Raw genomic sequence first — 27,550 nt, forward strand, 5'->3', positions numbered from 1 at the left:
TAGAGAATCAATGAGAACTTGACGTTTGATCTTCATTCCAATCCTGTGACACCTCTGTCAGGAGCTGCAAACGTGGGCATAAAGGGCACTGCCAGCCCAGCACTTCTACACATCTCCACAATGCAGCAATACTCTGTGTGGGAAGTATGTGAGCGGGCCCTGGGTCAGCATCTGTCCCAGCAAACACCTTGTGTGGCCCAAGGTGCTGCGAGTGACATACCAATGGGGAATCCATGTGTCCAAACACTACTCATTCTGTTTGGGTGTCGGATAACTCATCGACAACGCAAGGGGTAAACCAGCAACAGACAGGTAAAACACCTCTATGGCAAGTCTGTGTGCACCCACAGCATGGGTGGCTCCCAGGAACCCACCGACGGTACATAAAGAAATCCCATTGCAGTGCCCCGGATAGCTGTGGTAATGTGAGAGAAAATACATGTTGGCTGCGGCCCACACTCCATGCCCTAGTCAGTCTGGTTTTTTTTCATAATGCCAGGCCGGTACAACTCCGCTATGGGAAGTCTGTGTGCACCCACATCATGGGTGGCTCCCAGGAACCCACCAACGGTACATAAAGAAATCCCATAGCAGTGCCCCGGATAGCTGTGGTAATGTGAGAGAAAATACATGTTGGCTTCGGCCCACACTCCATGCCCAAGTCAGTCTAGGTTTTTTTCATAGTGCCAGGCAGGTACAACTCCGCTATGGGAAGTCTGTGTGCACCCAGAGCATGGGTGGCTCCCAGGAACCCACCAACGGTACATAAAGAAATCCCATTCAGTGCCCCAGATAGCTGAGGTAACGTGAGAGAAAATACATGTTGGCTTCGGCCCACACTCCATGCCCTTGTAAGTCTGGGTTTTTTAAAAAGTGCCAGGCAGGTACAACTCCGCTATGAGAAGTCTGTGTGCACCCACAGCATGGGTGGTTCCCAGGAACCCACAGACGGTACATAAAGAAATCCCATTGCAGTGCCCCGGATAGCTGAGGTAACGTGAGAGAAAATACATGTTGGCTTCGGCCCACACTCCATGCCCAAGTCAGTCTAGGTTTTTTCATAGTGCCAGGCAGGTACAACTCCGCTATGGGAAGTCTGTGTGCACCCAGAGCATGGGTGGCTCCCAGGAACCCACCAACGGTACATAAAGAAATCCCATTCAGTGCCCCAGATAGCTGAGGTAACGTGAGAGAAAATACATGTTGGCTTCGGCCCACACTCCATGCCCTTGTAAGTCTGTTTTTATTTTTTAAAGTGCCAGGCAGGTACAACACCGCTATGGGAAGTCTGTTTGCACCCACAGCATGGGTGGGTCCTAGTAACCCAGAGAAGGTTCATAAAGAAATCCCATTGCAGTGCCCCGGATAGCTGTGGTAACGTGAGAGAAAAAACATGTTGGCCTCGGCCCACAATCCATGCCCTAGTCAGTCAGGGTTTTTTTTGGGTCCAGATAGGTAGAACACCGTGATGGGAAGACTTAGTGCACCCATAGTATACACAGAGCCCTGTAATGTTCCTGTAGCAAAGGTAAAAGCTGACCGCAGTAACAGTTATGTTGTAGAAGTCTAGGGAGACCCCAGTAATATTTCTGTAGTAACAGTATAGACAGACCCCAGTAACATTTCATTAGCAGAAGCATAGGCAGACCCCAGTAACATTTTAGTAGCAGAAGTATACGCAGACCCCATAGTAACATTTGTGTAGCAGCAGTATATGCAGACCTCTGTAACATTTCAGTAGAAGCAGTATAGGCAGAGCCCAGTATTTGTAACATTTCAGTAGTAACAGTATAGACAGACCACAGTAACATTTCTGTAGTAACAGTATAGGCAGACCCCTGTAACATTTGTGTTGCAGCAGTACAGGCAGACCCCCGTAACATTTCAGTAGCAGGAGTATAGGTAGACCCCTTTAACATTTCAGTAGCAGCAGTATAGGCAGAGCCCAGTAACATTTCTGTAGTAACAGTATAGGCAGACCCCAGTAACATTTATGTAGCAGCAGTATAGGCAGACCCCTATAACATTTACATGGTAGCAGTATAGGTAGACCCCTGTAACATTTCTGTAGCAGCAGTATAGGCAGACCCGTGTAACATTTGTGTAGCAGCAGTATAGGCAGACCTGTGTAACATTTCTGTAGCAGCAGTATAAGCAGACTCCTGTAACATTTATGCAGCAGAAGCATAGGCAGACCCCAGTACCATTTTTGTAGCAGCAGTATAGGAAGACCCCAGTAACACTTCTGTAGAAGTAAAGGCAGACCCCAGTAACATTTCTGTCGTAACAGTATAGACAGATTCCAGTAACATTTTTGTAGCAGAAGTATAGGCAGACCCCAGTAACATCCTTGTGGCAGCAGTATAGGCAGACCCCTGTAAAATTTACGTGGCAGCAGTATAGACAGACCCCTGTAAGATTTATGAGGCAGAAGTATACACAGACCCCAGTAACATCCTTGTGGCAGCAGTATAAACAAATCCCTGTAAAATTTACGTGGCAGCAGTATAGGCAGACCCCAGTAACATTTTTGTAGCAGAAGTATACGCAGACCCCTGTAACATTTCTGTAGTAACAGTATAGACAGATCCCAGTAACATTTCTGTAGCAGAAGTATAGGCAGACCCCTGTAACATTTACGTGGCAGCAGTATAGGCAGACCCCTGTAACATCCTTGTGGCAGCAGTATAGGCAGACCCCTGTAACATCCTTGTGGCAGCAGTATAGGCAGACCCCTGTAAAATTTACGTAGCAGCAGTATACGTAGACCCTAGTAACATCCTTGTGGCAGCAGTATAGGCAGAACCCTGTAACATTTACGTGGCAGAAGTATAGGCAGACCCCTGCAACATTTAAGTGGCAACAGTATAGGCAGACCCCTGTAACATTCTTGTAGCAGAAGTATACGCAGGCAGACCCCAGTAAAATTTCTGTAGTAATAGTATAGGCCAACCTCTGAAACATTGGGGTACCATGAGCGTAGGCGAAGGCCGGAAAAAATAGTTGGATAAGAGTGTAGGCGTGGGCCCCAAAAATTAGTGTACCAAGAGTACAAGTGTACCTCTAAAAAATGTATCAACCGAGAGGCCAGGTGAAACCCATAAATATTTTTTGAAAGATACAGCTCACTGTTACTTAATTTGTAACAGAGCCTGTAGGCAGTCCTGTTGAAAAAATTGGTTCATGTTAAAGTATTATTACTTTTGAAACTTTGAAAAATTGTAAAAACATTGGTATATGAGACTTTTGGGCCGCAGAAAAATTGGCCGTTCAGCGCGATGACATGTTGTTTCTGGAGGAGAAGTAGCAGGAGATGGACTAATGTCAGATACAGATTGACAAAGCTAAATGCCCCGTTTTTCTGGTGATAGAGAAGAGTGCTTTTATCTGCGGTTGCTCTCCACCGGTGGAGAAGAGAAGTCTGGGGAAATCCAGGCTTTGTTCATCTTTATGAGTGTAAGCATGGCAGCACTGGCAGTTGACAGGCAGGTACACTTGTCCGTGATGATTCCCCAGCTGCACTAAACACCTTCTCTGACAAGACGCTAGCGGCAGGGCAAGCCAGCATCTCCAGGGCATACAGCGCAAGTTCGTGCCACGTGTCCAGCTTTGACACCCAATAGTTGTATGGAGCAGAGGCATCACAGAGGATGGTGGTACGATTAGCTACGTACTCCCTCAGGAACTTTTTACAGTGCTCCCTCCGACTTAGCCTTGACTGGGGAGTGGTGACGCAGACTTTCTGGGGAGCCATAAAGCTGGTAAAGGCCTTGGAGAGTATTCCCCTGCTGCGCTGAACATGCTGCCTGATCTCCATGCCTCTCCTGCTACTTGGCCCTCGGAACTGCACCTTCTGCCACTAGTGCTGTCCGATGGGAAGTTTACCATCAGTTTGTCCACCAGGGCCCTGTGGTATTGCATCACTCTCGAACCCCTTTCCTCTTCAGGAATGAGAGTGGAAAGGTTCTCCTTATACCGTGGGCTGAGAAGGGTGTACACCCAGTAATCCGTAGTGGCCAGAATGCGTCTAACATGAGGGTCACGAGAAAGGCAGCCTAACATGAAGTCAGCCATGTGTGCCAGGGTACCAGTACGCAACACATCGCTGTCCTCACTAGGAAGATCACTTTCAGGATCCTCTTCCTCCACAGGCCATACACGCTGAACAGATGGGAGGCAAGCAGCATCAGTACCCTCTGCAGTGGGCCCAGCTGTCTCTTCCCCCTCCTCCTCCTGCTCCTCCCCCTCCTCCTCCTCCTCCAAAACGCGCTAAGATATAGATATGAGGGTGCTCTGACTATCAAGCGACATACTCTCTTCCCCCATCTCCTGTTCCGACCGCAAAGCGTCAGCCTTTATGCTTTGCAGCGAACTTCTCAGCAGGCATAGCAGAGGAATGGTAACCCTAATGATTGCAGCATCGCCGCTCACCATCTGGCTAGACTCCTCAAAGTTTCCAAGGACCTGGCAGATATCTGCCATCCAGGCCCACTCCTCTGTAAAGAATTGAGGAGGCTGACTCCCACTACGCCGCCCATGTTGGAGTTGGTATTCCACTATTGCTCTACGCTGCTCATACAGCCTGGTCAACATGTACAATGTAGAATTCCACTGTGTGGGCACGTCGCACAGCAGTTGGTGCTCTGGCAGATTAAACAGATGTTGCAGGGTGGCAGCGTCCGTGGTGGACTTGCGGAAATGTGCGCAGACGCGGCGCACCTTGCCGAGGAGGTCTTGACAAGTGCAGGTAGTTTTTCAGAAACCGCTGAACCACCAAATTGAAGACGTGGGCCAGGCATGGCACGTGTGTGAGGCTGCCGAGCTGCAGAGCCGCCATCAGGTTACGGCCATTGTCACACACGACCATGCCGGGTTGGAGGCTCAGCGGCGAAAGCCAGAGGTCGGTTTGCTCTGTCAGACCCTGCAACAGTTCGGGGGCCATGTGCCTCCTGCCACCTAGGCTGAGGAGTTTCAGCATGTCCTGCTGACGCTTGCCCACAGCTGTGCTGGCACGCCACTCCGACTGCTGGCGATGTGCTGCTCAGATTTCTTAATTGAGAGGTAAAGGGAGAGGGTTTAGAGGAGGTGGCATAGACCGCCGCAAATACCAGCACCGAGGAAGGACCCGCTATTCTGGGTGTGGGTGGGACGTGTGCGGTCCCAGGCTCTGACTCGGTCCCAGCCTCCACCAAATTCACCCAATGTGCCGTCAGGGAGATATAGTGGCCCTGCCTTCCAGTACTTGTCCACGTGTCCATGGTTAAGTGGACCTTCCCAGTAACCGCATTGGTGAGGGTTCGATTGAGATTGCGGGAGAGGTGCTGGTGTAGGGCTGGGATGGCACACTGGGAAAAATAGTGGCGACTGGGGACCGAGTAGCGTGGGACCGCCGCCGCCATCATGTGTTTGAAAGCCTCCGTTACCACAAGCCTGTGTGGCAGCATCTCCAGGCTGATCAATTTGGCAATGTGCGGGTGCGTGGCGGCGTATTTGCGCTTTTACTGCAACGCTAGCGACAGCTGGACGCTGCGCTGAGAGACATTGCTGGATGGGGTCGAGGACAGCGGAGGTGAGGGTGTGGGTGCAGGCCAGGAGGCGCTCGTGCCTGTGTCCTGAGAGGGGGGTTGGATCTGAGTGGCAGGTTGGGGCACAGGGGGAGAGGCAGTTGTGCTACCCGGAGACGGTGAACGGCCTTTGTCCCACCTTGTGGGGTGCTTGGCCATCATATGCCTGCGCATGCTGGTGATGGTGAGGCTGGTAGTGGTGACTCCCCGGCTGATCTCGGCGAGACACAGGTTGCACACCACTGTTCGTCGGTCGTCCGCGCTCTCACTGAAAAACATCCACACCTTTGAACACCTAGGCCTCTTGTGGGGGATTAGCGTTTAGGGGCAGTAGCAGCGTGGGCATCCGCGGCCAGAGACAGTGACACCCGGCAACAACGTTCTTTAGTCCAGGCGGTGCCTGGGTTTATTGCAGCAGAAACAAAACCAAAACGGAAATAAACACCTGCTCGTCTGAGCACTCACTATACATGTGCTTGTTCCTGACTACTCACTGTCAGAATACTTCTTGCTTGCTGCACACAGCCAGTCCGGTCCTCAGACCTGTGGAGGTCTCACCACACCCTCCTGGGTGTTGAGGTTAGGGGCTCCACCCTGTCAACCTCGCCTTTGCGCTCTCAGCCCACACGCTAGGCTAGCTGGGCTCCTTTCTCCACAGAGCCCTCTCTCTGGCTCTCAGCCAGACGCTTTCTCTGGCTCTCAGCCAGACGCTTTCTCTCTGGCTCTCAGCCAGACGCTTTCTCTCTGGCTCTCAGCCAGACGCTTTCTCTCTGGCTCTCAGCCAGATGCTCTCTCTCAGCTCTCACACCTGCAGGCCCAGGCTTTATAAGGCCTGGTACCAGCCTCACCTGGTACGTGGGAGTGGCCATCCCACCCTTCGCTTTGACCTCTCCAGGAAAAGCCGGCCCGAACTATGCAGCTTGGAGCCACTTACAAACTACAACGTGTCATTAACATAGCGTTACTGACACAGAAATGCTGGCTTCCTCCACCGAGCCCAGGCCGCTCGGTGGCACGTATCCACCCTCCAGCACTTTGTCAGTCACTGTCTCACACTTTGCACGGTGGCTTGGTGCGAGGGAGTGCTTTGGGAAGCAGTTGGGGGATTCTTCGCTCTGGCCCTGCCTCTACCCCTCGCCACCCCACTGCCTCTTCCAACCTCTCCTGCTGTTGCACTTGCCTCCCCCTATGAAGACCTGTCCTCAGTTGGCTTATCAAGCCAGGTGGCGTCAGTCACCTCATCGTCCAGCGGCTCTTCCTCCAAATCCTCTGTGCGCTCCTGCCTTGGACTTACTGCCCTTACTACTACCTCACTGATAGACAACTGTGTTTCATCATCATCGTCCTCTTCACCCACTGAAAGCTCTTGAGACAGTTGCCGGAAGTCCCCAGCCTCATCAACCAGACCCCGGGAACTATCTAAAGGTTGGGCATCGGTCACGACAAACTCCTCAGGTGAGAGAGGAACCATTTTTTTCCAATCAAGGCAGGAGCCCGGGAACAGTTCCTGGGAGTCGGTCTGCTCATCAGAATGTGTAATTTTCATGGAGTGAGGAGGCTGGGAGGAAGGAGGAGCAGCAGCAGGAGGATTCAGAGTTGCAGCAGTGGACTGCGTAGGAGACTGGGTGGTCGATACATTGCTGGATGCATTTTATGCCATCCATGACAGGACCTGCTCACACTGCTCTGTTTGTAATAAAGGTCTACCACGTGGACCCAAAAATTGTGATATGAAGCTGGGGACCCCAGAAACTTGCCTCTCCCCTAATCCCACAGCAGCCGGCAGGGATTCACCTGGACCAGGAACTCGATCTGTGCCCACACCCTCACTTAGACCTCCGCGTCCTGGCCCTCGTCCACGTCTACATCCTCTAGCCCTACCCCTACCCCTCAGCATGGTGGATTACGAATAGAGCAAACACAGAGCGGTGTAAATACTTATGGAATTATTTGCGTACAGTTGGAGGCTGACAGCGGTATTGTAACGCTAACTCCAGGCAGAAACAAAGAATACAGATGGCTGCAAACAGGCCTAGCCGTGCAATAGTGATTCACTACAACTCCCACCAGACGCACAGCAAATTTCAGACAGAGCTAGCCATAAGAAGGAGCTTTTATTGTAATTAAAAAAAAAAAAGAATACAGGCTATATAGCGTGTATTTGACTTTCCTTCTATCGATGGCTGTCGCCGCACGCTGTGCATCAAGTTGATGGCAGACACAGAGTGGAGTAAATAATTATGGAATTATTTGCGTACAGTTGGAGGCTTACAGCGGTAATATAACGCAAACTGCAGCCAGAAAAAAATTATACGGAAAATTGCAAACAGCCCTAGCTGTGTAATAGTGAAGCACTACAACTCCCACCAGACACACAGTAAATTTCAGACGGTCAGGGGTAGCCCAACGAAGGAGCTTTTATTGTAATTTTTTAGAAAAAGAAACAGGCTATATAGCATGTATTTGACTTTCCCTCTATCGGTGGCTGTCGCCGCGCGCTGTGCATGAAGTTGACGGCAGACAGAGAGCAGTGTAAAAAATTAGGGAATTATTGGCGTACAGTTAGAGGCTGACAGCGGTTATGTAACGCAAACTGCAGCCAGAAAAAAATCATACGGAAGGCTGCAAACAGGCCTAGCTGCTTAATAGTGAAGCACTACAACTTCCAGCAGCCATGCAGTAAAATGCACACGGTCACAGGTAGCCCTAAGAAGGACCGTTGGGGTTCTTGTAGACAGGATTCTACACTACCACTGTCCCTGTCTCACCAGCACTGTCCCTATACTCTGTATAATTGACTGCAGACTGAGAACGCTATAGCTGTAATAGCCTGCACAGCCCGAGATGAAAAAAAAACTTTTTGGTGCAAAACTGCTCCCAGCAGCCACAACAGTAATGCACATGGTCAAATGTGGCCCTAAGAAGGACCATTGGGGTTCTTGAGGACAGGATCCTACACTAACACTTTCCCTATCTCGTCAGCAGCACTGTCCCTGATCTCTCCCAGTGCGTGTCTGTGGCGAGCCATGGGCGGCCCCACTTTAAATACTCGATGGACACTTGATCTCGCCAGCCACTCACTGCAGGGCGGTGGGATAGGGCTAGAACGTCACAGGAGAAAGTTGTAATGCCTTCCCTGCATGTCTATTGGCCAGAAAATGGCGCTAAACATTCAGGGAAGGAAATGGAATTGACTCGAATATCGCGTGGTGCTCGCCTCGAGTAACGAGCATCTCGAATGAGCATCAAGCTCGGGCGAGTACGTTCACTAATCTCTAGTGCTGTATGATAATGATATATTATTGTGTAGTATTATGTAGTGTATGACAATGATATATTACACTGAGTATTATGTGGTGTATGACAGTGATATATTATGTGGAGTTTTATGTGGTGTATGATAGTGATGTATTTATTGGTCTATAATATATATTGTGTGGCGTTTCACTATCATACAGCATAAAATACACCACATAATATATAACTCATACACCATATAATACTACACATAATATATGATAGTCATACATCAAATAATCCAACTAAGGCCGCCTGCAGACGGGCGGAAATTCCCGAAATTTCCGCCCATACACGCCTGCATAGGATTGCATTACAGCACGCAATCCTATGCAGATGGCCGTGGTTTGTCTACGCGAAATCACGCGCAGAAAACAAACCGCGGCATGCTCTTCTTCTGTGTGGGGCTCGCAGAGCCCCGCACAGAAACGTCACTCCCCGGCCGCCGGCATGAAAGAGCCGGAGCTGCGGGAGCGGGTGAGTTCTGCGCTGCTCTCTGCAGGCGCTCAGGTCGGGTCCCGTCTGCGAGAATTCTCGCAGCCGGATCCGACCCGGCCGTCTGCAGGCGGCCTTAGGGAAAAGATCTTCACACTCCTTGAATACGGGCTTAGGTTATAATCAATGACCGGCTGATCTACAATATTGTCAACCTATTTTATTAAACATACAACGCGTTTCGGCATATTATAACACCTTTTTAAAGTATACATTTGTGAAATCAAAGTGAGGCATTTCTATAGAGCCATAGTGTACTCACACTCCGTCCTACATCAGATGCCAATTGTGTGATGTAATTTGGTGGGAGGGGCAGTCTCCTCTGTGCTTAGTCACGTGGGGCGGTAAGTGGAAGGCTATGTGTGTTCTATTCAGAAACCTCATGGTTGAAGCGCAAACGTGCGCTTCACATAAAGAATGAGATGACGTCACGGCTACATATTGGTCGGCCGCGGCAATAGATATAATGATTTCTTATATATTTATGGGTATCTCGTCATGGTCATGGGGTAGGGCAGCTCAGGACATCAAGGTCCGGAGTTTTTTTCATTTAAAAAAGAGACAGTGTATCTCTGTATAAATTACTAGATGTAAAGGCGACAAGTGGGGCAGGAATGTGTCATAATAAGACAGAGTAATACATCAGAATATTGACACACACTACGGACCTATGGTCCACGCATGTCCTATGTTTTGCAGGTACGTGCGTTTGTATGCCTGTAAAACACAGAATGTATTCATGTGAACACACCATAGGGAACCAATGGTTCTAATAGATGCATGGTTTTGTGCACACCTATGTACACGCACATGTACCATCTATGTGTCGTATGAGAGTGATATTATTTGGTGTATGATGATGATATATTATGCACTGTATAATAATGATATATTTGTGTATCAGGGCTCAGTCGGACAAGCAAATTTTTCATGCATAATAGGCGCAAGAAAAAACTTGCGCATCGCGTGTAGAAGAAAATTGGGTGACCGGGTCCATTTGCACTCACTTGTCCTATCTTTTGCAAGTGTGAATTTAATTTGCATATAAAAAACGAACATGTGACCGCTTCCATTGGAAAGCATCAGTTCTAATAGATGTGAATCAAATTGTGGCCATACATTTGTGAAAAATGTGCTCATCTGATTGAGCCCTCATAGTGATATGTTATGTCATGTATTATTTGGTGTCATGTGGTGCATATATTATGTGGCTCACTATGTGGTGTATAATACTGATATATTATGTGGTGTATAATAGTGATATATTATGTGGAGTATTAATTCATGTATGGTAGTGATTAGAGATGAGCGAGCACCAAAATGCTCAAGTGCTCGTTGCTCGAGTCGAACTTTCCGCGATGCTCGAGAGTTCGTTTCGAGTAACGAACCCCATTGAAGTCAATGGGCAACTCGAGCATTTTTGTATATCACCCATGCTCCGCTAAAGTTTTCATTTGTGAAAATCTGGAAAACCCAAGAAAGTGATGGAAACGACACAGATACGGATAGGGCAGGCGATAGGCAACATGTAGGGCTGCATCTCAGGTTCCCAGGTCCCACTATTAAGCCACAATAGCGGCAAGAGTGCCTCTTCCCTAACAATTTTTACTTCGGACAAACCTTCATTAGCAAGGCACACCTTAGCTAAGCACCACACTACCTCCAACAAAGCACAAGCACCGCCTGCGTGACACACCGCTGCCTCTTCTCCTGGATTACATGCTGCCCAACCCCCCCACACGACCCTGCGTCCGCAGCGCACACAAAAGTGTCCCTGCGCAGCCTTCAGCTGCCCTCATACCACACGCTGGCTGCATAGCCACACCACCCTCATGTCTATTTCTCAGTACATCTGCGATGAGGAGGAACCAGAGGCACACACTGCAGAGGGTTGGCAGGGCCAGGCAGCGACCCTCTTTAAAAGGGGCGGGGTGAAATCCCATAATGCTGTACAGAAGCAATGAGAAATCCAATCCTGTGCCACCTCCGTCAGGAGCTGCAAACGTGGGCATAGCAATGGGGAATCCATGTGCCCACACAGTATTCATTTTGTCAAGGTGTCGCATTGCTCAATCGACTTTCACTGCACCCAGGACATAGGCCTCTGCACAAACCCTCAGCAATCGCGGGCCTACAGCGGACTCCAGTGCTAGCGTAGCTGTGAACGTCTCATTAGCGCTGTATTGCTCCTGTAGTTTGTCCCAATGCAGTGCCCCGGATAGTAGAGCTAACGTCAGATGAAATACAGGTGGACTTCGGCCCACACTGCATGCCCCAGTTAGACTGGGGTTTTTATAAGTAGAAACAGGCAGGTACAACTCCGTGTGGACCCACAGCATGGGTGGCTCCCTGGAACCCACCGGCGGTACATAAATAAATCCCATTGCAGTGCCCTGCACAGCTGAGGTAACGTTAGATTAAACACAGGTGGGCTTCGGCCCACACTGCATGCCCCAATCAGACTGGGGTTTTTATATGTATGCACAGGCAGGTACAACTCCCTAATGTGAAGTCCGTGTGGACCCACAGCATGGGTGGGTCCCAGGAAGCCACCGGCGGTACATACATAAATCCCATTGCAGTGCCCTGCACAGCTGAGGTAACGTCAGATTAAATACAGGTGGACTTCAGCCCACACTGCATGCCCCAGTCAGACTGGGGTTTTTAATAAGTAGACACAGGCAGGTACAACTCCCCTATGTGAAGTCCCTGTGAACCCACAGCATGGGTGGCTCCCTGGAACCCACCGGTGGTACATAAATAAATCTCATTGCAGTGCCCTGCACAGCTGAGGTAACGTTAGATTAAATACAGGTGGGCTTCCGCCCCCACTGTATGCCCCAGTCAGACTGGGGTTTTTACTAAGTAGACACAGGCAGGTACAACTCCCTAATGTGAAGTCGGTGTGGACCCACAGCATGGGTGGGTCCCAGGAAGCCACCGGCGGTACATAAATAAATCCCATTGCAGTGCCCTTCACAGCTGAGGTAACGTCAGATTAAATACAGGTGGGCTTCGGCCCACACTGCATGCCCCAGTCAGACTGGGTTTTTTTTAATAAGTATTCACAGGCAGGTACAACTCCCTAATGTGTAGTCCGTGTGGACCCACAGCATGGGTGGGTCCCAGGAAGCCACCGGCGGTACATACATAAATCCCATTGCAGTGCGCTGCACAGCTGAGGTAATGTCAGATTAAATACAGGTGGGCTTCGGCCCACACTGCATGCCCCAGTCAGACTGGGTTTTTTTTTATAAGTAGACACAGGCAGGTACAACTCCCCTGTGTGAAGTCCCTGTGGACCCACAGCATGGGTGGTTCCCTGAAACCTACCGGCAGTACATAAATAAATCCCATTACAGTGGTCTGCACAGCTGAGGTAACGTCAGATTAAATACAGGTGGGCTTCGGCCCACACTGCATGCCCCAGTCAGACTGGGTTTATTAATAAGTAGACACAGGCAGGTACAACTCCCCTATGTGAAGTCCCTGTGGACCCACAGCATGGGTGGCTCCCTGGAACCCACCGGTGGTACATAAATAAATCCCATTGCAGTGCCCTGCACAGCTGAGGTAATGTCAGCTTTAATGCAGGTGGGCAAAAAATTAATTGGATTACACTGTAGGCGAGGGCCCCCAAAAATTGGTGTACCAACAGTACTAATGTACGTCAGAAAAATTGCCCATGCCCAACCAAGAGGGCAGGTGAAACCCATTAATCGCTTTGGTTAATGTGGCTTAATTTGTAACTAGGCCTGGAGGCAGCCCAGTTAAAATAAAAATTGGTTCAGGTGAAAGTTTCAACGCTTTAATGAGCATTGAAACGTATAAAAATTGGCTCCCTGGAACCCACCGGCGGTACATAAATAAATCCCATTGCCGTGCCCTGCACAGCAGAGCTAACATCAGATAAAATACAGGTGAGCTTCAGCCCACACTGCATGCCCTAGTCAGTCTGGGTTATTTTTTTTGGGGCCATGTACGTGGAACACCGCGATGTGAACACTTAGTGCACCGATAGTATGCACAGACCCCTGTAACACTCCTGTAGCAAAGGTATAAGCTGACCCCATTAACAGTTATGTTGCAGAAGTCTAGGGAGACCCTATTAACACTTCTGTAGTAATAATATAGCCGGACCCCAGTAACATTTCAGTAGCAGCAGTATAGGCAGAGCCCAGTATCAGTTTCATTTCAGTAGTAACTGTATCGGCAGACCCCTGTAACATTTCCGTTACAACAGTATAGGCAGAGCCCAGTATTAGTGGGATTTCAGTAGTAACAGTATAGACAGATAGACAACACCTATGTGGGAAAGCTAGTATTTTCTGAGACAAGAGAGGGGCATTTGATTGCAATGAAAAGGATATTCAAGGTACTGAAAGTCTGCACTCCTCCTCATCTCAAGCTGGAAAAGCTCAAGCTCATTCCTATGGTTTCAGTTGTCCATTTCAAAGTGTTAGCAAATAGCAATCCAAGTTTCCGGCTACTACCACGCATCTTTCTTAGGAATTACCAAAGATAATCACAAGTAAAGGCCTCATCATCGGTCAGTCCAAAATCATTCAGGGAGTATGCGGCTGGCATGCTTCCATTAAGGATCGGTATCTGCTGCAACTCTGTCCCTTGCCCTGCAGGGATGCTGCCTTCTATAGTCACCTGTATTCCGACCTCACCTGTACGTTTATCTTCGGACTTAGCAGTACCAAGAAGTTGGAAGCCACCATTGCTCTACCAGTCGGCTGAAAGCTTCAGCTAGGGATAAAAGACTACTACCGCGGTTTTATTTAGTTGGTTTTTGGAATGTGGCCAGAATTAAGTGGGCCGTGGTGGTGGGGGGCTTTCTTATTGTGTCGTTTAAGGTGAAATTCTTGGACTGCCGCCAGACGGACCACTGCGAAAGCATTTGCCAAGAATGTTTTCATTGTTGGAGGAGGAGGAGGGGGATGTTTTTGAGGCAGTACATGTCTTGTCCACTTGTCCGTGGTTATATGCATCTTACCAGTAACTGTGTTGGTGGGAAAGTGGTTGCGACTGTGGACCTATTACCGCGGTTTTATTTAGTTGGTTTTCGGAATGTAGCCAGGATTAAGTGGGCCGTGGCGGGGTGGTGGTGGGCTTTCTTATTGTGTCGTTTAAGGTGAAATTCTTGGACTGCCGCCAGACGGACCACTGCAAAAGCATTTGCCAAGAATGTTTTCATTTTGGAGGAGGAGGGGGATGTTTTTGAGGCAATACGTGTCCTGTCCACATGTCCGTGGTTATATGCACCTTCCCAGTTGTCGCGCCTGGGGACCACCATCATCTCTTTGGGAAGCCTCCGTTTCCACAACCCTGCAACATAGCACTAGCAGCAGTATATCAGCAGAGTCCAGAATTAGTAACATTTCAGTGGTAACAGTATGGGCAGACCCCAGTAACATTTCATTTGCAGCAGTATAGACAGACCCCAGTAACATTTCAGTAGTATCAGTAGGGACAGGCCCCAGTAACATTTCAGCTCCAGCAGTGCAGACAGACCCCAGTAACATTTCAGTAGTAGTAACAGAATAGACAGACCCCTTTAACATTTCCGTAGCAGCAGTGTAGGGAGAGCACAGCATTTGTAACATTTCAGTACTTGCAGTATAGACAGACCCCAGTAACATTTACGTAGAAGCAGTATGGGCAAAGCAGCAGATTCACATTTCCCTTGCAGCAGTATAGGGAGAGCACAGTATTTGTAACATTTCAGTAGTAGCAGTATAGACAGGCCCCAGTAACATTTACGTAGAAGCAGTATGGACAAAGCAGCAGATTCACATTTCCCTTGCAGCAGTATAGGGAGAGCACAGCATTTGTAACATTTCAGTACTTGCAGCATAGACAGACCCCAGTACCATGGATTAAGAATCGAGCAGACACTGAGCGGTGTAAAATTTTTTGTGAATTATTGCCGCGCAGTTGGTGGCTGACAGCGGTTATACAATGCAAAATGAAGCCAGAGATAAATTATAAGGAAGGATGCAAGCAGGACTAGCTGTGCAGTATGCAGTTGTGATGCACCTGAAGTCCCACAGGCCACGCAGTAATGTGCACTGGGTTACAAGCAGCTGTAAAAAGGATTTCTTTTTTAAAATAGTTTTTTCCAATGCAATGCAGGCAATGGAGCGTGTATTGGACTCTCCCTCTATGGCTGTCTGGCACCGTACACTGCGCCGGCAACCGACTGGTAACAAAGAGCGGTGAAAACAATTAGTGCTTTCTTGGCATGCATTTGGAGGCAGAGAGCGCTTACGTTACACTAACTGCCCCCAGCAAAAAATGTAACTGAAGGCTGAACTCAGGCCTTGCTGTGCAATGCTGAGGTACTACAACTCCCAGCAACCACGGAGTTAAATGCACAGGTAGCCCTAAGAAGGAGCATTGGGATTGTTGTAGACAGGATTCCACACTACCACTGTCCCTGCCTCTCCAATACTTCCCCTACACCACGTAGTACAGACTGCAGCCTGAGAACACTATAGCTGTAATGGGGCTGCACGCCCGATATACGAAAAAAAAAAAAAAAAAAAGGGCAAAACTGCTTCAAGCAGCCACAACAGTAGTGCACTAGGTGAGCTGTGGCCCTAAGAAGGACCGTTGGGGTTCTTGTAGAGGCTAACACTATCCCTATACCAGCAGCAGCAGCACTCTCCCTAATCTCTGCCAGCGTGCATCTGTGGCGAGCCGTGGGCGGCGCCACTTTATATACTCGGCGGTCACTTGATCTCTCCAGCCACTCACTGCAGGGGGGTGGGATAGGGCTGGAACGTCACAGGAGGAAGTTGTAATGCCTTCTCTGCGTTTCTATTGGACAGAAAAAGGCGCAAATTTTTCAGGGAAGGAAATAGAACTGACTCGAACACCGCGTGGTGCTCGTCTCGAGTAACGAGCATCTTGAACACCCTAATACTCGAACGAGCATCAAGTGATATATTTTCGCTCGTAGTGATATATTTTCTTATACATTTAACAACAATACTTGCTGCACACAATAGTTCATTTTCTGATGACACATTTCCTTCATGATTCTTCCTTATTTGCATGTTATTCCTGTTTGAATCTTATAGAGATATTGTGAAATGTTGGACTAAAGTTCACTTCTTTATCTTACAGTCACCTATAAAGGTCGTTTTCGGATTAAAGGCAAGGTAAATTGGCCAATACACATATGTATTGTATTTTTTATGGTGTACTGGTTTTAAGCTATTGTATTTATTGCTATCCTATTTACACCATTAATATATTTTTATTCTATTGTTTAAGTCCTGCTCCTGCAGTCCAGATACTCCTTTTCTCCCACAATATATACATGTTTTTAACTACTATTTTGTTTTGTAATAAAGTTCATCTATTTTAATTACTTTAAGCTCTATATGTGGATCCATTTTTGTGTTCTCATAGCAATACAGTAGAGTGTTTTGCAATTGTGCCTATTTTTTGGTTAACCCAAGAAGGAGCTACAACCTCCTGTCTGGGGGTATATTTGAATAAAAAGCGGTGTTACCTTTAAGTGTACAAAGTGAGGAGAGTGGGAGGGGGGGGCACATTCTGCAGAGGGACATCAGTACATGCAGTCTGAGGAGAATCCAACGCTCCTCTGTGTATACATATTTTATTCCTCTCTTTCTCTGAAGTGACCACAACTTCATAACATTTTTCGTGCAAACAGGTAAGCATCAGTACCAAATTAACTTGAGCGGAGTCGGGTGTATGAGCTAGTGTGAATAGTTTTGTAGGAAGTTATGAATATTCAGGGATGAGGCGACACTTAAGTTTGTTCTTTGTGTGATTGCTATAAATACTCCTGACTGTTAGATGACTGAAGGAATTTTAGTAGATTGCACAAATGCCGTGTGACTTGTAATTCTTCCAGCAGCTCCAACACTAAAAATCAATTTGGAACAGCAAGAATAAACATATAGCGATCCATATAAAGGTAATTTTCAGATTAAAGGCAAGGTAAACTGGCCAATACAAATATGTATTGTATTTTTTATGGTGCTTAACTCACCCCAGTGATATATTATGTGTATATTATGTGGGGTATGACAATCATATATTATCTGGAGTATTATGTGGTGTATGATAATTATATATTTTGTGGTGTATGATAGTTATATATTGATATATTATGAGGGGTGTATGATAGTGATATATTATGTGGTGTATGATAATTATATATAATGTCGTGTATGATAGGGATATATTATGTCGTGTATAATAGGGATATATGATGTGGTGTATGATAGTGATATATTATGTAGTGTATTATGTGGTGTATGATAGTGATATATTGTGTGGTGTATGATAGTGATATATTGTGTGGTGTATGATAGTGATATATTGTGTGGTGTATGATAGTGATATATTATGTGGTGTATGATAATGATATATTATGTTGTGTATTAAGTGGTGCATCATAATGTGATCTATTTAGAGGTATATGATAATGATATATTATGTGGTGCATTACGTGCTGTACGATATTATGTGTATTTTGTGGTGTATTATGTAATGTATGATAGTGATATATTATGTGGTGTATGGAAGTAGTGTGTTATGTAGATAGTAGTATATTATGTAGTGTATAATAGTGATACATTATGTGTAGTATCATGGGGTATATGATACATAGTGATACATTATCAACTAATTAAAACCAGAAAGTGAAACATTTTTATTGTTCTAATCTGTTTTTATTTTGTGATTGTAGATTTTTTACTCTGTTGTCTGTGCATGACCATGGGGGCCTCAGCAGAAGTAAACCCCAATTATAGAGATACTATACAGCAGCCTCATGGGTCATAGGAGACAATGGACTAGAGAGGACCCATTGACTTTTATAGGAGAGTGTTCTGGGCATGCTCTATGACATGTGTAGGTGTACAGGGAGGGAGAGGAGGTGAGCTGTGACCATCATCCATCGTGAATGGTGGATCATGTGTAATCTATATTTAGGTGTTGTCTTTCCTTATAATCCTGTCTGTGATGATACTGAGAGGACTGCTGAGAGGTTTTCTCTACAGAACAGGAAGTATCAGACTACTACGCTGAGTGGTCAGTGTGAAAACTGCAGAATTTTAAGATTTAAAAAAAAATACAGATTGTGACATTGAAAATTTAAAAAAAGCAAAAAATTCTTAGAAATATAACATACTTGCTGCACAAAATAGTTCATTTTCTTGCACCACATTTCCTTCATGATTCTTCTTTTTTGCATTTTATTCCTGTTTGAATCTTCTAGAAATATTGTGAAATGTTGGACTAAAGTTGACTTCTTCTTACAGTCACCTATAAAGGTCGTTTTCGGATTGAAGGAAAGGTAAATTGGCCAATACAAATATGTATTTTTTTATGCTGTTTTTAATATCATGTAGAAATCTATTAATGCATTCAGCTCACCGCAGTGCATGTTGACCTTGATCCAGAGATATTGATGGATAAAGGAAAAGAAACAACAAGCCAGCAAGGAAATGTGGCCTCTGCGCATGAGGGACACAGAAAAGCAAAACTTCTCGCATCCCCAGACATCTCATGAACAAGAACTGACACTAACAGCTTGAAACGCGTAAACTTCCAGGATGTAATAACATGAATCAAACTAGTGTTTCTTAGAGTATACACAGAAGAGTGCAGGAAGTTTTACTTTTCTTTCTCCTTCATCGACTATTATCCTTAAAGGGGTTGTCCCGCGCCGAAACGGGTTTTTTTTTTTCAACCCCCCCATCCCGTTCGGCGCGAGACAACCCCGATGCAGGGGTTAAAAAAGATCACCGGACAGCGCTTACCTGAATCCCCGCGCTCCGGTGACTTCTTACTTACCCGGTGAAGATGGCCGCCGGCATCTTCTCCCTCCGTGGACCGCAGGGCTTCTGTGCGGTCCATTGCCGATTCCAGCCTCCTGATTGGCTGGAATCGGCACGTGACAGGGCGGAGCTACACGGAGCCCCATTGAGAAGATAAGAAGACCCGGACTGCGCAAGTGCGTCTAATTTGGCCATTAGACGGCGAAAATTAGACGGCAACCATGGAGACGAGGACGCCAGCAACGGAGCAGGTAAGTGAAAAACTTTTTATAACTTGTGCATGGCTCATAATTAATGCACAATGTACATTACAAAGTGCATTAATATGGCCATACAGAAGTGTATAGACCCACTTGCTGCCGCGGGACAACCCCTTTAAGTCCCAGCATGGTCCCAGTGCTAGATGCCATTATTGTATGTGCTGCATCTGATGGTGCTGCACAATACTGCATGCAGGGTCATGGCCAACATTGGCTTGTCACACTGAGCCCTCAATTGGCCACAATTTTTGCCTGTTGTACCCACAGGCCTCATCTGCTTTTGTGTCAATTCTCTACCTGGATAATTATTATGAAAGTGGTGAATGAGGCACAGAACTACTAGCCCTAATGAGATCAGAGCTGTTTAATTACAGGGCAATTGGTGCACTTGCACCAGGACTCCCGCTATTGGCTAGCTGGGCCAATTAAAACCGTGTTTGTGTTCCCTGGACATGGGCATGGCTTAAAACCTGGAAGAGACTGAGTGATGCATAAAAGGCAGTCGGTCTGATTATTTTTATAAGTTCTTGACAACCAGGTCTTGTATACATTGCGGCACACATGACATCCCGCCGGTGTGCATCCACAGTCCTGCTGCCTTGCACCCTTCTCTCCATCAATTGGCTGAGCCAATTCATAAATCTCACCTCCACATCGCGATGGCTCTGACTGGTTGTTTGAGCACTGTTCAGCCAATCAATGCCTTGCTCGATGAGCCAATCACAGCCGCTGTATTGGTTCATCGAGCGCTACATTGATTGGCTGAGCAGCTCTTGAAGAACCAATATGAGCCATCGTTTCGCGGAGGTGGAATTTACGAATCCCATAACCAGGAAGTGATCTTGTATCGGCGGCCTAGGACTGCAGGAACTGCGCTGGAGCTCTGGAAAGCAGCAGGAGGGACCTTGATTGAGCCTGCTAGATAATGTATTCCTTTTTATGTAATGCAGCTCGGATTTATATTTGGGATAGGGCTTATATTTCAAGCCTCTCCGAACATTCAGAAAAATCAGGCTAGGGCTTATTTTGGGGGAAAGCGCTGCAGTTCATAAGATAAGCCTCCTTGATGATGTGGGCAAAAAAAGAGAGGAGCCATGCCATGTGACCTGGTGTCAGAACTGAAAACTCCAACACAGCAGGTATGTGTACATATTTAGTGTCCCTGGACAACCCCTTTAAGTTATATATAGGACTTTAATATTATTAAAACAAAAAAATTGTATTGAGTCACCAGACACACATTTAATTTCAATATTTTTTTTCCCAGAAAAATGAAAACCCTTTCCATCTTGTTTGTTCTTCTATCTGGATGTTTTGCACTGACAGGTCAGTGTATATGCTATGATAGTCATTGTGTAAGCCATAAAGTGCTTGGCGAGGGGGTGCAGCCATAATACAGTAACCACAGCAGAGCCACTTCAGTACAGCGATGGTGATCCTGACGCTATATATCTCCACTTACATCATTCTAGATCCATGTTATAACATTGTCATTTTACTCAAAAATGGCCATAAAGTCTAGAGGTGAAGACCTTTGCAGCTTCTCTATGATTCCCACCGCATTGGCTAGCAAAGCACTCCACCAGAGCTATGTAGTAGATAGCATTGGTGCCAGCATTCATTGCCAAAGGGTAAGACAATTTCAGGCCCCAAGGTCTTACAAGATTGAAGATGCTGAAGAGGATTTTCACCCAAAAATGAAAAAAAAAGTCAAATGTATAAATGAGAAGAACTTCTTATATGATATTGTCATCTTCTGCTCGGTCCAATCTGATCCATCCGTGTAGTCTATACCTTGTAATGTCCAGTTCTCTGTGACTTGTTATTATGTATCTAAAGTCTAGTTATGCAGTCTTAATCAACCATATAGAGTCTAGTCTCTGGTCATCTTATAGTCTAGTGTCTATCAACTCCTATTAAAACTGTTATTAGGCCCTTCATGACCATCAAAAGTAAATTTACATTGGGCGGCAATGAAGAGTTCATGAAGCAGGCTCGGGAGCTGAGTCCACTCCATACTCTGCGGCTACCGGCTGTTTCTGACAGCCGCTGGTAATTGGCGCGATCCAAGTTAACTCTGATTGCAGCAGATAACTGTTTAGATACTGCAGTCAAAACTGGCAGCTCATTTAAAAGTCAGACGCTCCCAGGGCTGCCATGCATAGATGCCTATCAAACCCTGCCCCTAGTGAGACTTGATAGGCAACATCAAAAATTGCTATATACTGTAATACTGTGGTATTGCAGTATATAGTACAGCAATCAACAATCGCAAGTTCAAGTCTCCTTTAGGGACCCAACAAGTATTAAAACATTTAAAAATTATTTTTTTTAGGTTCAAAAAGATTTTTATTAAACATTTTCCAACATACATTTTAATAAAACAGAAATAACAAAAACTATGGGATAAGAAGGGATAAAACAGGGTAATCGTGAGCATTACTCAAAATTATAATTTCTACAGTAGTGAATATATGGGACAAAGCAAAACTAACTTCACATAGCTTATCACAGCCCATCAAAGCCATAGTCTCGGGGCTAACAGTAAAACTAAATGTTAAAAGTTCCCCAAAAAGTCCCACTCTCCTTATAAAATTGAAACAATTTAAAAAAAATATACATATTTGATTTCACCATGTTTGTAGAAAGTCTGAACTATTAAAATATCACAATATTTAACCCACACAGTGAAAGGTGTAAAAAAGGACAAAATATTTAAATAAAAAAGCAATATGTTTCCCAAAATAAAAAGTACTAATAATAACTGCAGCTCACTTTGCAAAAACAAGCCCTCACACAGCCCATTTAATGAAAAAATAAAAAGTTCTGGTTCTCAAAATATAGCAAAGGAGAACAAATTTTGTTTAAGGAAAAAATGTATTTAGTTTTTAAAGATAGAAAATCATAAAAACAATATCAATTTGGTATCACCCCAATCGCACTGACCCATAGAAAAAGGTCATATGTCATTGATACATTGATACTGTATTGTGGATGCCGTAAAAGCTAACCCCCCCCCCCAAAAAAAAATCTTTATTTGTATAGCGCCAACTTATTCTGCAGCGCTTTCAAGAACGGGATAAATGCAAACAATACAACAATTACAATGTGAGGTACACCTAATTTGAAACTAATGGGATGGGGGTGGTACAGGAGGTACAAGGGGTGGGCAAGCAAGGCATGGGGAACACAGGCAGTAGGGGATTTCAAGTGGAAATCAGTTAGTAGAAAGCAAATGGGGTGGGGCGGTAAGGAGGTGCAGGGGTAGAGGTCATATGTGATAGGCAGGGTGGAAGGTGTGGGGAGATATAGAGATGAGCAGGGGACTAGGTCAGGGGATTTGGTATGCTTCCCTGAAGAGGTGCGTTTTTAGGGTGCGTCTGAAATTTTGTGCATCGGGAATTGTCTGGATGCCTTGGGGTAGAGCGTTCCAGAGGATGGGTGCTGCTCTGGTGAAGTCCTGTAGGCGAGCATGTGAGGTCCGTATTACAGGGGTGTTTAGTCTGAGTGCGTTAGTGGATCAGAGTCGGCGGGTTTTGTGCTGTACAGACAGGAGGGGGGTGATGTATGGTGGCACGGCACCATGGAGAGCTTTGTGGGTGAGGAGTTTAAATTTAGTTCTGCAGTGGATGGGCAGCCAGTGCAGCAACTGGCATAATGCAGAGGCGTCTGAGTAACGGCTGGATAGAAAAATGAACCTAGTTGCCGCATTAAGTATGGATTGAAGTGGAGTGAGCCTGGTGCAGGGAAGGCTGATGAATAGCAAGTTGCAGTAGTTGAGTTAGGAGTGGATGAGGGCGACCACGATTGTTTTTAGCATGTTCGTGGTGAGGAATGACCAGATTTTAGCAATATTTCTGAAGTGCCTGTGACATGTTTGGGACAGAGATTAGATGTGTGTGTGTGTGTGGAGGGGGATAAAGGAGAGGTCAGAGTCCAGTGTGACCCCCAAGGCAGTGGGCATGCTGTCTGGGGGTTATGATAATGCCAGACACTGGAATGGAGATGTTGAGGGGAGGTCGGTTGGAAGTCGGAAAGACGCGGAGGTTAGTTTTAGAGAGGTTAAGTTTAAGAAAAAGGGAGGACATAGTATTAGAGACAGCGGTCATACAGTCGGTGATATTTTGGAGGAATGGTTCAGAGATCTCACGGGAAGAGGTGCATAGTTGGGTGTCATCAGCGTAGAGATCGTATTGGAGTCCGAATTTGTGAATGGTTTGTCCAATTAGGGCTGTATAGATAGAGAAGAGAAGGGGACCAAGGACCGAGCCCTGGAGTACCCCGACAGTGAGAGGAAGTGGAGAGGAGGTAGAGCCAGCAAAGGAGACGCTGAAGTAGTGGTCAGAGAGGTAGGAGTAGAACCAGGAGAGAGCAGTGTCCTTTAGACCAATAGAGCGGAGCATAGTATGAAGGAGGTCATGGTCAAGGAGACAGGTCAAGGAGGATTAGTAGGAAGTAGTCACCTCTCGACTTTGCCGTCATCAGGTCATTTGATACTTTTGTGAGGGCAGTTTCAGTCAAATGTAGAGAGTGGAAACCAGACTGGAGGGGCTCAAGAAGTGAGTTGTCAGAGAAAAAGCGTGTGAGATGGGAGTTGACCAGGTGTTCTAGTAATTTAGAGATGAAGGGGAGGTTTGACACAGGTTGGTAGTTGGCAGCATCAGTCGGGTCAAGGCTTGTTTTTTTAAGCAGAGGGGATATGATAGAGTGTTTAAATGAGGAGAGGAAGGTGCCAGAGGTTAGGGAGAGGTTGCAGATTGTGGTGAGGTAAGTAATGAGAGCTGGGGAAAGGGACTGGAGGAGGTGAGAGGGGAGAGGATTGCTAGCGCAGGTGGTGGGGCAGGCAGCGGAAAGCAGCCTGAATACTTCTCCCTCTGTCGTTGGTTTTAACATAGAAAGTGAGTGGGGCTGGATGCAGTGCTTAGGAGACTGAAATCGGGGCTAGCCATGCAGTTTTTGGAGATTTCTTTTCGGATGTTGTCAATTTTTTGTCACTGGGGCCTGTTCGTAGGGGCTGTGGAGGGAGTGAAAGGTCTCAAAGAGTCGTTTGGGGTTGTGGGATAGTGAGCAGACAAGGGAGATGAAATAAACTTGTTTGGCATGGTGAAGGGCTAGGTTATAAGCATGAATTTGAAGTGGAGGAAGTCTGCGGACAGCTTTGATTTTCTCCACAGCTGCTTGGCACACCTAGAGCACTGCCGGATGAAGCACGTTTTGTATGTGAGCCAAGGTTGCCATGGTCTGCAGTTGACGGCTTAAGTCACAGGTGGTGCTGCTTCATCCAGGGCACGGCTGAGGGTGGTATGGTAGTGTTCGGCTGCCAGGTTAGGGCAGGTGAGGAGAGAGATAGGGGACAGGGAGAACTGAATGGTCTCGGTGAACTGTTTTGTGTGGATGGACTGGAAGTTCTTAGAGATGCTATAGGTAGGAGGGTCGGGGGGGGGGGGGGATTCTAGGGTGCCTGATGGAGAAAGAGAGGAGGTTGTGATCTGAGAGTGGAAGGCGGGAGTTAGCAAAGGGAGAGGCAGAGAAAGATTAGATTGAGAGTGTTGACATCTCTGTGAGTGGGGGAGTCAGAGATTAGTGATAGGCCGAAGGAGGAGGTAAGCATTAAAAGCCGGGAGGCAGATGAGGGGCTTGGGTTGTAAGTAGGGATGTTGAAATTGCCGAGGATGATGGTTGGGATTTCACAGGATACGAAGTGGGGGATCCAGGCAGCGAAGTGGTCTAGGAAAAGGCGGGTTTGACCTGGGGGCCAGTAAATAACTGCGACACGCAGGGTCAGTGGGTGGAAAAGTCGCAGGGTGCGGACTTCAAATGACTGGAAGGTAAGTGATGAAGCTGAGGGAATGACCTGAAAGATACAGTAAGGCAAGAGAATTACGCTTTTTTCTCCTCCGCTGCGCTGGTCGGCTGATCTGGGGGTGTGGGAGAACTGCAGGCCATCATAGGACAATGCAGCGGGGGCGAACAGGTTAAGGTGTTTGGTGGTGAAGAGGTCGTGGAAAGTTGGGAGTTTGTTGCATGTAGATTGGAAGTTACATAGGGTGCATTTGAACGGGGCAGGTGGGGCATGTTGGTAGAGAGCAGTACGGGTTGGGCCTGGGTTGGGGGATATGTTCTTTGTGGCTAGGAGTAGCAGGGTAGCAAGGGTGAGCATTTTTCTTATTTCTCCCCACTTAAAAATGTCTCAGTGGTGAGACTTCCACCAATCAGCAATTTATCCCCTATCCTATGGGTAGGGAATAACTTGTAATTGTGGTACAAACACTTTAATTGTGGAGAAGAGAATCCTGGTGGGCTAGTGGGTTAATATATACAATCAATGATGGTAAGGTTTAATACAAATATGGATATGATGGTTATGTATAATGAAAACAAAGGTTTGGTACCGTGTTAGCCGGTAGAGCAAAATGTGTTTGTTCCCAGCAAGAGAAACCACGTAGTCTTGTAGATTGATACCTTTTAATACCTTTTAATGGCTAACAAAAATACATGATGTAATAGCAAGCGTGTGAACCTCTCGGGCTCTTAGTCAAATATTCATGCCTCTTCAGATCTATTCCATTTTTTGTTACCCATTAAAAGGTATCACATCTACAAGATTACGTGGTTTCTCTAGCTGGCTATGATATAATGATTGTTATTAGTTAATATTATTACTGCAACTTTATTTTCTATCCTTTGGTCTAGGCCAAAATATCCTCCTTTTCCCTAAGGAATCAGTCACTGACCATGTGATTCTGAAGCCAGCTGTGGAACAAGCTTTAAAACAACTCACCGTATGTCTGCGCTCCTATAGCAACCTCCAACGAGTACATTATCTTTTTTCTTTGGCCACGCCTGGAAAAGACAACACTTTCCTTTTTGGTCTGCAGCCTCCAAAATTATGTAAGGTTTTCATAAATCAAGAAGAATTTACTTTTGAGGTGGATCCTGAGGTTCTAGACTGGAAACAGACTTGTGTTGCTTGGGACTCCGAGACCGGACTGCTCCAACTGTGGATCAATGGCAAGCGTTACCCTAGAAGAGTTAGTACAAGCAGATCCCCCATAGTACCTCAGATGAGTGTCATCCTTGGGCAGGACCAGGACACTTTTGGTGGTGGGTTTGAGGCAAGCCAGTGTTTTGTTGGTGAAATGTCTGATGTCAATATGTGGGATTACATTCTTGACACCGATACCATTTATAATAGTTATCTTTCTGTATCTGGAAATATCTTTAGCTGGACAAATGGAGCTAAGGAGATCAAAGGGGGCGTCATCGCCTTGGAAAATTAACGCAATTCTATATGATTAACTAATGAAATTGAAAATCTACTGTCATTGTATGCAATATGCTAATTACTATATGTGAAGTATTTGCATTTATTACTAGATATATGTGGTAGGCACTCTACTGATATCATGTGCATACTTCATCTGTGATTCTTCTATATCAGTGTTTCCCAGCTCCAGTACTCGGGGACCCCAACAGGTCAGGTTTTCAGGATATCCTATAGAGAGAACGCCTGTAGCAATGTCTGAGCACTGACAATAACAATATCACCTGTGCAATACTGAGGAAATCCAGAAAACATGACCTGTTGGGGGTCCCTGAGGACGGGAGTTGGGGAACACTGGTCTATATACTCATGTTCAAAAATAGAGATGAGCGAGCGTACTCGGATAAGCACTACTCGCTCGAGTAATGGGCTTTATCCGACTATCGCTGTGCTCGTCCCTGAAGACTCGGGTGCCGCTGCGGCTGACAGGTGAGTCGCAGCGGGGAGCAGGGGAGAGCGGGTGGGAGAGAAGGAGAGAAAGATCTTACCTCCGTTCCTCCCCGCTCTCCCCTGCAGCTCCCCGCTCCGTGCCGGCACCCGAATCTTTAGACCCGAGCACAGCGATACTCGGATAAAGCCAATTACTCGAGCGAGTAGTGCTTATCCGAGTACGCTCGCTCATCTCTATTCAAAAATTAATAAATGATTGCTTTGCTTACAGCAGAACCTTTTTCTATTTTGTCCTGAAATAAAACCCCTGTAAGAACTCTCTAGGCATCATACACAAGAGTCAGCCAATCCATGGGAGCTCCCACCAGGAGGCGCCCTGAGACTGCTGCT

General features: G+C 46.4%; 1 protein-coding gene across 1 annotated transcript; it reads left to right on the forward strand.

Moving 5' to 3' along the window:
- The first annotated feature begins 20,717 nt into the window (after nt 1–20,717).
- Nucleotides 20,718–27,028, forward strand: LOC136619865 (jeltraxin-like). The gene is made up of 2 exons (XM_066594600.1): nt 20,718–20,772; nt 26,140–27,028. The coding sequence occupies exons 1-2, from the start codon at nt 20,718–20,720 to the stop codon at nt 26,724–26,726; spliced, it is 642 nt and encodes a 213-aa protein (XP_066450697.1). The 3' UTR covers nt 26,727–27,028.
- Nucleotides 27,029–27,550: the final 522 nt, after the last annotated feature.

This window comes from Eleutherodactylus coqui, chromosome 3 (genome assembly GCF_035609145.1).
Source record: "Eleutherodactylus coqui strain aEleCoq1 chromosome 3, aEleCoq1.hap1, whole genome shotgun sequence".
Classification (NCBI taxonomy): Eukaryota; Metazoa; Chordata; class Amphibia; order Anura; family Eleutherodactylidae; genus Eleutherodactylus; species Eleutherodactylus coqui.

Coding starts and splice junctions, on each gene's coding strand:
- LOC136619865 (XM_066594600.1), top strand. CDS start 20,718: ATGAAAACCCTTTCCATCTTGTTTGTTCTTCTATCTGGATGTTTTGCA. Junction 20,773..26,139: donor TGGATGTTTTGCACTGACAG/GTCAGTGTATAT, acceptor CCTTTGGTCTAG/GCCAAAATATCCTCCTTTTC.